The 12561-nt window shown below is 43.7% G+C and overlaps 1 protein-coding gene across 2 annotated transcripts in view; it reads left to right on the top strand.

Moving 5' to 3' along the window:
- Nucleotides 1-12561, top strand: part of HOOK1 (hook microtubule tethering protein 1) — a 41372-nt gene that overhangs the window by 3492 nt on the left and 25319 nt on the right. For both annotated transcript variants that reach the window (XM_016429881.2, XM_001381079.3), the window contains exons 2-5: nt 2931-3016; nt 7126-7198; nt 11033-11083; nt 12206-12338. In XM_016429881.2, the coding sequence (XP_016285367.1) occupies nt 2994-3016; nt 7126-7198; nt 11033-11083; nt 12206-12338 (280 nt within the window). In that variant the 5' untranslated portion in view covers nt 2931-2993. The remainder of the gene's footprint in view (nt 1-2930; nt 3017-7125; nt 7199-11032; nt 11084-12205; nt 12339-12561) is intronic.

The raw sequence follows: 12561 nt of genomic DNA, 5'->3' as shown, positions 1-12561 counted from the left end.
TTTGTCCTGACTAAACCACTTCTTAGATTTGGCCTGGCCATCTGGCCTGTTGAGATTTGTTGGCTTTTAACGGTCCTCCATTGTGGCAGCAATCCTTTCCAACTGGTTGGCATCTGCCCAGCCATTGATCATAGGGGATTTCTTGAAGGGGGCCAAGAGGGGAACAGCTGAGCCTAGGAATGGAATGGCAAAGGTCTAGGTCATGGTGGTGGCATTTGGCATTGGAAAGGAAGCCGTGAGACTTGGGCTTGGCACCAGGTGGGTGATGAGGGAAGGTGAAGAGAGGAATGATAGTATCCATACTAGAAATAAGGCAGGGGAGGTGGAGTGAACAGGAAGGAGAAGAGCCTGGAGATACTTGGTTGGAGACTGAGATCACAGTGGGCCCGTTATGGTGGATGCAAGACATTTTCCAATACCCTGGAGCCAGGGAAGGAGGGAGATCAGAGCCTGGAAGAGAGATCAGAATGTGTGTGTGTGTGTGTGTGTGTGTGTGTGTGTGTGTGTGTTTACATGGGTAGGTATGCATATACACACATACACATTATGGGAACAATGGAAATCTCAGAGGGGAATCCTTGTAGCAGAGAAGAACAGGCAGCACCACGGACAGAAGAGCCTCCTCTAGATCTCTCTTTGGTTGGAAAGAGCTCAGAATCCTCTTGGGACCTGTCAGTCCATTGTCCATCTATAGACTCCTCCTTGGAGTCAGGGACACCCAGTAGGCCCTTCAGGGCCAGGGAGTGCAGTTGTTGATCAGGTGCTGACTTTTGCCAAGGGAACAGATTAGCAGAATCATTTCACACTCTTGACCCTTTACTTTCATTATTATCTTAGAGGAAAGCAAATAACCTGGTTCCCAGGATGTGGTTATCTTTGGCCTGGTCACTGGGATTAATGGAGAGCTCCTTTGTAGCCCTGTTAGGCTCTGTTATTTTTGGGTCACACAGTAAAGAGGCTTTGCGCTTAAATCTCTTTGTTAAGGAGTAAGTACAATGAAGTCTGGTAAGAAGTCACCCCCCCTCCCCCAATTTTTAATTCAGCTACTGCTCTTAGTTATATAAGCTTTCATTTTACCCAGATGAAATTACATTTTACTCTTATCTAATTTATTTTGTAGCTAAATTAAGTTCTGCCAAGAGGCATTCCTGTTTTGTATGACTGTCAGGAGGGTAAACTGACCTCAATATGGGCATTATGGGCATTGAGGCAGATTCTTAATTAGGAGAAGAAGAACTAGCTTATAATGCTTTACATAATATCAGACAAAAATGTTTTTTTCCAACAGATTTCAGCAAAAAATACTCTTAATGGGATAGTATATAGAGGTACTTAGCATAGAATAATAAAGCATTTCAGCTTTGTTCCATTGAAGGGGGGGGGTTCAAAGTCTTGGGCTTATTGAGAAGAAACCTTTTCCAGTTTTGTATGCACCTTCATTTTCAGATTCAGCCTTAGTTGTAGAGAGAAGGGGAGGCCTGGGCAGCCAAGTAGTGGGAGTAGATAGCTATCCTACCAGTCCCAGCACTGAGTTCAAGTACGACCTCAGGCATTTAACTTGCTTTGTTGACCCTGGGCAAGTTACCTAATCTCTCAGACTCACTTTCCTCACTGGTAAAAGGAAAATAGCACCTGTTTCACAGTTATGAAATGAATAACATTTATAAAATACCTTTCAAACTTTAAAGGCACATAAATACTAGTTCTTCATTCTACTTTAACAGTGGCAGCCTGTTCTCAAAAAATAAGCCATTTGAATGAGCTAAGATGGCATATAGGATTCATATTAGTATGGGGAAAATGGTAAGCTGAGGAATCTGAACCTGAGCCAGAAGATCAACTGGAGGAGGTGGAAGAGTGATGCCCTGAAAGTAGATATCATTGTTCATTTTGATAGGAGGGAATTGAGATGAGATGAAGGAGAATGGGGGGCAGAAGTGTGCTCAGTTGTGGAATTCTGGGGAGAAAGCCTTGCCAGACCCAAAGGTAGTCACACTGAAATCTCTTTGGTAGTCTTTAATATGAGGGTTTTTTAAAGGGGGAGTAATTTCTCTTTTTAATATAATTATTTCATTATAAGATTTAGTTTCTCTTTGTGTCAAACCTGTAAAATCATCCATTCCCAGGCAAACATGTAGAACAGTGTAGCAACCTACAAGAGTGTCACACTGAAATGGAACAATTATAAAGTCAAAATGAATACAAAATGGAAGCCACAACAGAGTATGTTTGATTTCTCATGCCCTGAGGAAAGTTGACAAGGGGCCTGTTACAGGTTAACTAGCCTAAGGCTAGCACTGGCATTGGGCCAACTGTTGGAGAGCTAGAATCTTGTCAGACTGCCTTTACTACTTATTTATTTTCAGAACTAAATGACATACTTTGCAAACAGTTTTAGACCTGAAGTTTCTAGCCTTGGGCACGTCATAAAGTGATAATGTGTGAGTGGAATTTTAAAGTCACAAACACAGAGGAGAGGGACCTACTTAAAAAAAAAAAACCTTTGCTATTTAGGATATATTTCCATTGAACAGTTTCAAAAGTAGCAAGGGACATGGGCCCTTTAAAAGAGCATATGAGTGTTCTCAGATTCTGCCCTTTCTAAAAAAGATCCAAATTCCCTAACCCTGGGGATTTGCCGCTTTTTTTTTGCCTAGAAAAGAAACATGCCATAAACATGCCATTTAAAAGTATTTTTGCTATCTCATTGATTTCATAAAAGTGATGTAGATTATTATTTTAATTCAATATATTTTATGACTAGGGAAATTTGATGATCGAATTTTGTTGGGGTCTCCTTGTAATGAGGTATTTTTATTTGCCCTTTTCTCTTCTCTCTCCCTTTGGTTTTAAATGTCAGATTGATTGTAGTTGATACTGTACTGGCTACAAAAGGAAAACGTCTTCTCATTTTGCTTTTTGTTGTTTAGTTGCAGACATTCAATACTGCTGCCCCTTGTAAAAATGTCCAGCAGTTAACAAATGGTGTTGCTATGGCACAAGTTCTTCATCAGATGTAAGTAGTAATTGTCATTCAAAGTACCTGATAATCAAGCATTAATTCATGTGTGTCTTCACTACCCACTTACCTTCTCTGAGCACATCACGATTCTAATAGGTTTTTAGTCTTTTTTCTTAAGGACCTTTAAAATTCACTTCATTTCAACCAGTATTAAATATCTCCTGTGTGGCACATGCCACGCTAATGAGACAAGGGATTCAAAGACGAACACACAACCCAAGGAGCCCCTGCCTCTTCAGAGTCCTTAGGTTCTGTTGCAGAAATCTGTTCAGATGAGTGAGCCTAAACTATGGTGCAAGTCATTTTATAGGCCTGGGGACCTGGGGGAGGAGATGGGAGTTGAGTTGTACTTTAAAGGGAGAGTCGATGTGAGGGACAGGACACAGCCTAGATAAGGTGCTGAGGTCGGGGGATTAGCCTGGAGGCTCAGGGAGAGTGCCCAGGAGAGAGATGCTGAAATGAAACCACATAGAGGGGTGGGAGAATGCTCCAAGTCCCCTCTAGAAGTGCCTGTATTTTGCCTTAGGGACTCTTCAGAAGTCTAAGCTTTGCAGTAAATAGCCAATGGGATCATTTAGCTGAATTGACTCTTCCTGGGTGTTGGGTTTGGGGCCAGGCCCTGGGCATAGGCTGCCACAGATGCCCCTTTTCTCTGCAGAGCACACACGGATGTGCATGACATGCCAGATGGGTACAGGCTAGTTTTCAGGGGTGAGGCAGCAAGGTGCTGACTGCTGAGGCCGCTTTCAGGAGCTTGCCCAGGAGCAGAGGGGGCAGAGGGGAGGAGAGAGCCTATTCCAGACCCAGAGCGAGGTTTGGGCCACCAAAGATGGGGAAGCCAATGCAGGAGAAACCTGGAAAGGCATCGAGGAGCTCTGAGAGCCGGCGTGACAGGCGAGGTCTGTGCTGCAGGTCCTTGGAGACTCATCTGAGAAGCTGATGTAGGAGTTAGGGACTGGTGAGGAGGGTCTTAGGTGAGTGGTGCTGCATGGACAGTCAGCTGGGTGTTCTGGGGACAATAAGGAGTCAGGATAGCTCCCAAATTGGAAGGATGAAGGATGCCTCTTAGCTTGAGAGAAGTTAGAGAGAGAGGCCAGTCTGGGGAGGAAGGACAATAATTCTTCCTTTGGGCATGTCGAATTTGAACATAGATGATATCCAATTTTAATTGTTGAATAGGTTGTTGGTGATACAGAGCCTAAAGCTCAGGAGAGAAAATGGGCTGGAGATATAGATCGTGGGCAGGACAGACAGGTAGGTAGGAAGATGCATAGATAGAGCACAAGGGGTGATGAGGTCATCTTGTGAGAAGGGGGGTCAGGACAAAGCTTTGGGCTCCTACCACAGTTGTGGGGTTTCACAAGAAAACAATAATGCTCATCTAGTTTTCACTGAAACTTTACCTTTTACCAGCAAAGGTCAGTGGCATATTGCTCTGCCAGTCTTACAGTCAGCCTCAAGGTTATTGAGGAAAGACAGAGAGACAATATTTGGCAATATTATTGGCCTTTGCAAGTTCTTAAAATTTGATGTTCCTGTTATTTAATTTGTCTTTGTGTGTTCCTTAAGTCAGCTAGAGGAGGAAAATAGGCAGAGAAGGGTAAAAAGCTAAAGATTCCAGGGCACATGCATTTTTATAAATATTTTAAGTACTACTTGAACTTCCAGAAAACATAAATTGAGATGACTTTTCATAGGCTTAGAGGATCTAAGGGTTTAAATTAAAAGGGATCTTTAAGATCATCTCCTCCCCGACCTTCATTCTTCCTATTCTGCATTGAGGAAATGAAGCTCCAGGATTTGAGCCCAGTTGGACTGCTTGTATTTTGGACAAATCAGACATTTAGATGTAGGGAAATAGCAGAGCAGAGCAAGTCTGAAAAATCCTTTGAGATTAGAATTGAATGAAAGAAAATGGATGAAATAGGAACTGTGATCTATTTCTAGGAAACTCTTCCTGGCTGGCAAAGGAGTTTTCTAAAGAGCCTGGTGGTTCTCGGTGTTTGCAGTTTTCAGCTGTAACCGAATGACCCACCATCCAGGATATTAGGGACTATTCCCAGCCTGCTGTCCTTTTTTGGACATGGACATCACTAGAGTGTAAACTCTTGGAGAGGGGAAACTGTCTTTGTTTTTGTACTTGTATCCCCTGCACCCAGCACAGAGCTTGGAATATAATAGGTGTTTCATAAATATTTCTTGACTGGCTGCTTCATACATTTGAGAGAGAAAGAGGAGAGGAGAGGAGAGAGAGAGAGACAGAGAGAGACAGAGAGAGAGGGAGAGGGAGATGGAGAGTGAGATGGGAGAGAGAGAGCAGAGATGAAGAGTGGTACAGGGTAGAGAGAGAGAGATATAGGTTAATACACGCCTGTGCTCAAAGTGGCATGCCAAAATAATTCAATTTCATGATTCTAGAATGGCAGTTTTCAAAAACATTAATATTTGTAAAGTGAGGGACTTCTGTTTTAGAAGTTTCTGATGGAGGCTAAATAGAAGGGGCCTTAAATCTGTAAACTGAGAGAAATTTGAAATTAGGTAAGAATGTGTAGGATGATGTCTATAGGAAGCTAGAGTAAATGATTTCTATGTGAAAGTCAATTTTTATTCTAATGGAAAATATCTGATAAATTGAAATAAATGGTAGTAAAATAATGGTTATAAGGCCTTTTTGTTTTGGAGAAGGAAGGGGAGGACAAAATTTACAAGTATATTTCTCCTAGCATTCAAATATAATTTTTTAAAATTATTAAAAGTTATTTGATTAAATTTCCATTTTTTTCTAGGAATCTTATTATTCTAGAATAATCTTAGTTCTATAAACTTATTTAATAAAAAGTTTTTTATTGTTCTTGTACAACACTGGGAATTGTGATTTTGATAGTTGTAAACCCAAAGAAAAGAACCAAAAAGTTTCAAGTTTTAGTTTTAAGTTCAGAATTGTTATTTGTTTTTGTCTATTTCAGACACCTGTGCAATTTTTAGTGTTCATCCCTTTTGTGTTCTTGTAAAATAATTTCACTTGTATAACTAGTGACTGATAAGGAGATTTTGATGACTGGAGAAGCTACTTTTTATTTCTCAGTTTGATTTGAGATTGGAAGAGAAAAGGCAATCATGGGAGGAAGGAAGCAAAGTACCATGGAAGGATTAATAGGAAGTTGACTCTAGACTTTGTAAAGGTAGTTACAGCTTTGTCATTAACTCTCTTAAAGTTATACACACCACAGGCTCCCCCCCCACCCTTGCTATTTAGCATTAGCCTCTGTACTTACCCTGACTGATCAGAGTGACTGTGGCACCAAATGTCGTCAATCACATTGGCTTGCAGTTAATCAGGTTGATCTGGTTAGTTCTGTTAAACTGGTTATTAATTGGCTCCTTTTGTCAAAAAGTTTTAACTGCCTTCCTTACACACATCATGACTCTAATGGCTGGATTTTAGGAAAGGATTAAGAAAATTTACTGTTCTTTGGAATCAGAGGCCTGATGGAGCGCAAATCTCTGCAAAAGGCACGGTTGCTGCTGAATGATTTCCTCTAGGGGACTTTCCCTGACCAGCTTGGTTGGAAGGGAGCTTCCCACCCTGGTTTGCTCCATCCTCTTGGCACATCATTAACATTTGTATCTGGGCTAGTCTCTCTCTTAAGTGAGAAAGTCCATGAGGCAGACAGGGAAGGAGCCTCATTAATTCTGATAAGCCTTCGTGGCACCTAACAGATAGACTCTCCCATACTAATTGGTCAATAAATATTTGTTGGATGAATAAATGCACAGAAGTTTTATTTATTATAGACAGAGTCCAATGGTGCCCTTTCAGACTTCCATGTGATATAGCAGGAGCTGAACTCACCCCAGCATTCATACAGTTACAATCTGATCATTTAAAATGAACTTGTCTTTTCACATTTTATTTATGTAAGATATTAATTATCTTCAAAGATTTACACAAGAAGTAACTTAGAGAGGATCCTCGAGGGCATTCAGCGGAGAATAAATGTTTGCTTTGAATATTAAAACAGTTGTGAAGTAGTTGGACATTCTTCACTCACTCCCACTTCATTCAAATGATTTAATGGTGGTTTCTGTGTGTTTTATTTCAGAGATGTTGCTTGGTTTGATGATTCTTGGTTAAGCCGAATCAAAGAAGATGTTGGTGACAATTGGAGAATAAAGGTATCCATGCTGACTAGTTTCCTGAAGTTCAAAGACAGCTTGGGTGCAATGGAAAGAGTACTAGCTCTGAAGCCAGAAGATATGGGTTTAGATCCCGCCTCTATAGAGTACTACTACTTGGTGACCTCTGGAAACTCACCTAATCTTCCTAGGCTTTTGGTTAAACTTCATCTGTAAAGTTAGGGGATTTTACTAGATGACTTCTCAGTTCCTTTTTTGCCCTAGGTTTGTGATCTTATATTCTCATAGGTTTATAAAACTTGGTCTGAATTTAATTTCCTAAAAAATTACTATGTAAGGGCAGCTGAGGCCCAGAGACAGGAGGTCCTGGGTTCAAATTTGGCTTTAGACACTTCCTAGCTGTGTGAACCTGGGCAAATCACTTAACTCCATTTGCCTAGCCCTTACTGCTTTTCTGCTTTGGAACCAATATTTAGTAATGATTCCAAACTGGAAGGTAAGGGTTTAAATAAATTACTATGTGCTCTTAAAAAAAATTGAATTTACTGAAAAGTAAAATTTATCATCTCATGTATTTATAGCTAATTTTAATTTAAACTCTTCTCAGTTAAGTAGTATGATCAAGGTCTGGAATCAGATGTACCAGTTTATTTCATTCTTAATCATATTTACTATTTGAAAAACAAAGCAAAAATAGTTTTTAGCAGGAAAATACTGAGAACCCACCTAGTGGGCATTTCTCCCTTGAAAATGACAAAATCTAAGTTCATATTCATTTCTCATTTTCCCCTTTTGAAAGGAAGATGTTAGATTTTTTTTCCTAGTCTTCATTTGAAAATGAGGGAAAGATACATTTTGACTAAAGTTTTTCTAACACCAGGGTTGTATGTTTGCTCTATATAAATGTCTTCTGTTTTGTGAAGACAGAGTTTAATTTTGTCAGCAAACATCCAAGCTTGGTATCTGCCTTATAAAAGGCTTTTCACATAAACTCTGTGTCTTATGAGCCTTTATGTGTTAATGAACTAATAAAATGAAATTTCACACTGATTTTTAGTGGCTGAGCGATCAGCAGTGGGTGGGGGGAAGAGAAGGTGCAAAGAGTAGTGCAGTTGTAGGAGGCCAGACTCCAGCTTTACTGGGTAAAAAATGAAAGTCAATACTAGGATGCTGTCTGGGAGCTTCAAGGGAAAACTGGTGCTTCCTTGACGAGCCGTCGTCCCCTTTCTCAGAGGTGGCTCTGGATGGAGGAGGGAGGCCGCCTCCTGGTTTCTGGGCTATGACTTTTCACTGTCTGGCTTTCCCCTTTTAATATCATCTTCCCAGCCTGCTGTACAGATCTGTTGTGCGTGGGGGTGCTGAGTCCAGTGAATCGGGTACTTTGCACCTGCTTCAGTCACATGGCTCTCTCAGCCTCCTTTCCTTATCTGTGGAATGGGGATGGTGGTGCCTACACTTTGACCCCTAGGTTTATTGTAGGGAAAGTACTTAAGAGGACAGAGTGCTGTTGAGGGAACCACCGTTTCCTGGTTTCCTGGGCTCGTCCTCTGCATCCTTGCCTTGGGGAGCTCACCTGGGAGAGTATCCCCTGGGACACAGATACAGCTGAGGCATTCTGGAGGTGAACAGAGGCCCCAACCCCAGTTGGGCTAAGAGTCGAGAATCTGGGGATACGCCTGAGAGCTGGAGATCAGAGGGAGGGGGAGGAGGAAGGTTGGCCTGAAATAAGCCTGGAGGGCAGGAGGAGGCAGAACCCACATCACCTTCCATCCTGGAGGCCCAGGGAGGCAGAGGTCAGCTGGGGAAGGGAAGAGTCTTAACCACAGAGGGGATTGGCCCAGCCAGGTGGTCCACAAGTGTTGGTGAAGTGTCTACCCAGGCACTGTGCCAGTCTGGGAAGTACAAAGATTTTTTTTAACAGCACGGTTCTCATAAGAGCGGCCTTTCATTGTCACAAGGGAGAAAACGTGTTCTACCGACAGAGTAGGTGCTGGGCAATGCCATCACTATTATTATTGTTAGCCAAGAAAATGGGAGCGAGCCTTCCCCTAGAACCGAGGGAAGGAGGGGTGGCCCAGGTGGGGGCGTCCAGTGCCAGTGCTCCAGGAAGGGTCCGAGGAGAGAGAGCTGGCCCCTAGCGCTCGAGGTCCTCTCACGGCCTTCCGAAGAGCGGTCAGGAGGACGGAGAAGGAAAGTGCCCTGTGCACTGTGCCAGGAGTCTGGCAGTGAGAAGGGGGGACTCCTCCTTAAAGGGGCAGCTGCCCGGAGCAGCCAGGCCGAGGGAAGAGACATCTAAGCCTGGCCCGGTTCGGGGAAGCATGAGAAGCTGTTTGTAGGGGAGAGGGCAGCCGGGGCAGTGGAGACACTGACAGATCCCTGCCAGAGCAGTGCTCCCTCGGCCCTCTCTGCTGTGCGGGGGATGCAGAGTGCCTCTTTCTAGCTCACGCCTGTCCTTTGGGCCTCATCCCCTCTGGGAGCGCCCTTTCCTTACTTACCCTCAGCCTTCCATGCAGGCAGCCGGCCAGCCATCCTGGCCTTCTTGCTGTTCCTCTCCTGGAGGTGCAGAGACCCTGTTCTCAAGGAGCTCGTGGTCTAACAGGAAGCAACATGAAAACGATCTATGCAAACAAGATGTGCACAGAGGAGAGGGTGGCGAGATGGCACAGTGGATGGAGAGCCAGGCCTGGAGCCAGGAGGTCCTGGGTTCAAGTGTGATCTCGACACTTTCTGACTGTGTCACCTTGGGCAAGTCACTTAACTCACACTGCCTAGCCCTTAATGCTCTTCTGTCCTGGAACCAACACATAGTATTGATTCTAAGATGGAAGGCAAGGTTTCTTCTTTCTTTTTTTCCTGCTGTATATAGGGACAATTGGAGATAATAAATGAGAATAATAATACTGATGCTTACTGTGTGCTAGGCTCTGGGCTAAGCGCTTGACAGACAGCCCATTCGCTCCTCATAATAACCCTGGGAGGTTAGTGTTGCTGTTATCTCCTTTTTACAGATGTGGAAACAGTAAGACCAAGGTTCACTGAGTTAGTTGTTCAAGGTTCCACCGCTGGCCGGTCAGGTTAGTTTTGAACTCAGGTCCTTCTAGCCCTGGGGCCTGTGCTCTGTAGTGCCCCCGGCTGTCTCTGGGCACTAGCATTAGGGGCATCAGGAAAGGCTTCTTGTAGCAGGTGGGGGTTATGAGAAACTGGGCTGGGAGAGGGCTGGACCAAAAGGTTCTTGGGAGAGCCTAGGACGGAGGTGTCTTGACCTGCAGCTCTCGGGCACAGAGCCCTAAGCCAGATTAAAATGCACTTGAGGAATACTTTAAAAAATGCAGATATCAGGGGACATAACTGATGGTGGCACAGGTCTCCTAAATGAACGTGGGACTTCAGGGACCCTTCAGGCCATCGAGCGGCTCCATTTTCCCTTGAGTTTGGCCCCTGGGCTGGAGGCTCTCCCTCCCCAGCTGCCTTTGAGCCCAGCTCGGGGTCACCTTCTCCAGGGGCCTCCTGCAGGAAAGGGCTTGTGCTTGTGTCCTCTAGTCCTTCCACGCTCTGGGCTCCGGACAGTGCATTGCCTGCTCTTCATCCAGGCACTCCCATCGCTATGAAATCCCAGCTTTAGCTCCGACCCGCCTCTCAGACCCCTGATGAAGGGTGAAGCCCTCTAGGGCAGAAGCTCTTGTGTGGCTGTTTCCAGCACCCAGGACAGTACCTGGCCCAGGGAGGCTTCTCCACTAGGTGCTCCTTGGTGCATTTGTAGAGCTGGCCTGCTGGAGCTCTGCTTTAGGAGAAGAGCTCTGACGTTCCCTTAGTGTAAGACAGGCAGGGACGAGATTCCTCCCTTTATCTTTGACATCTCTCTCTGCATTTCAGGCTAGTAATCTGAAGAAAGTCCTTCAAGGAATTACAAGGTATTATCATGAGGTATGAACAACAGGTGACTTGTTTTACCCTTAATTCTGATTTCCTTTCAAATCTAGTCGTCATTGAAGTAGTAAGATGCACATTGCTGTGTTTTTAACAGCCTGCTGTTTATAAAAGTGCTTTTAAAAGAAAAATAAATCACCAGGTGGATACTGCAGTTACTTGGCTTCATTTTTTTTCTTTGCCAATGGACTGCATTTTTAGAAATTGTGGGACATATCACTGACCACTATTGTGTACTGCTAGGGAATGTATGTCATGTGACAGTAGCCAGTGTCTGGAGGCTCAGAAATGGAAGGAGGCAGCTTCCAGAAAGCACTCAGCATAGAAGGGCCTCATCCCTGGCAGCTGCATTCGACCAGAGGCCTCTCCCAGGCAGGGGCTCCATCTTCTCAGCCCGTTGAATCTCTCAGTGCTCAGCCCGGAACTCTGCACTCTGTGTGGGCACTGACAGACATGTATGCTGAATGACTATGGGCTTGCACAAGTCTTAGCCTGCTTTCAGAGTTTCTTCTGGGAAGCAGTTTTCTTCTAGGATTCTTTGGGACAGGAAGCGGCGAGTCCAAATAAGGGGCATTTTGGAGGATTCTTTCCAAACTGTCTCTGAATTTTATCTAGTTACCCTGTTTCCCAGAAGGCTTTCATATTAATCTGAAAAATGAAAGAGGAACTCTAATGCATTTCCAAATGGGGCCTGGAAGATCCTCTGCCATTATTCTACAGGTATTATTCTTGCACCAAGAAATTGTGGATATAGGCCTTCCTGATGTGTACTTTTTTACATAGGAGACTCTCAGTAGGACTGCTTCATCTACCTTACATTGACTAGGATATTTTTGGCTTCCAAGAGCAACACAGAGGGATGTTTTGTGTCCCTGCTGTGTAGATTTCCTTGGGGGTCAGGGTGTTTAGGGTGTTTTTTTAACTTTTCTAACCTATTCTTATTAATAATTTTTGGTTGTATCAACATTTTGAAATCTTCTTTAGCACATTCGTGCTTCCAGATTATAATTTCTTAATATTTTCCATCCAAGAATCAAATATATACTTTTGAAATAATATTGAAAATGTTGCGCCTCATATCACATTAGAAGCCTGACTCCATGCTCTTTGATTTTGCAGTTTTTAGGTCAACAGATATCTGAAGAACTAATACCTGATTTAAGTCAAATAACAGAACACTCGGACCCTACAGAGCTCGGCAGGTTACTGCAGCTTATTTTAGGCTGTGCGGTCAACTGTGAGAAGAAACAAGGTATGTGACAGCGGCAACACTGCAGACAACACTGTGTTGTCTGTGGATATGGAGCTCTAATGCTAAGCTGTTTTAAGGCTTTGTTTAGTCTCTGCTTGGCTGTCTTGAGAGTCAGGAGACCCTCCTTCTCCTCTGACCTGTGCCTAGCAGGATTTCCTTGGGCAGCTCCTTCTGAAAAGGAACAGCATCGGGGAACAGGAATTTCTTTTAAATTTGCTCACAT

The sequence above is a fragment of the Monodelphis domestica genome, chromosome 2 (genome assembly GCF_027887165.1).
Source record: "Monodelphis domestica isolate mMonDom1 chromosome 2, mMonDom1.pri, whole genome shotgun sequence".
In the NCBI taxonomy this organism is placed as follows: domain Eukaryota; kingdom Metazoa; phylum Chordata; class Mammalia; order Didelphimorphia; family Didelphidae; genus Monodelphis; species Monodelphis domestica.
This window is presented reverse-complemented; position numbering and strand designations above follow the sequence as displayed.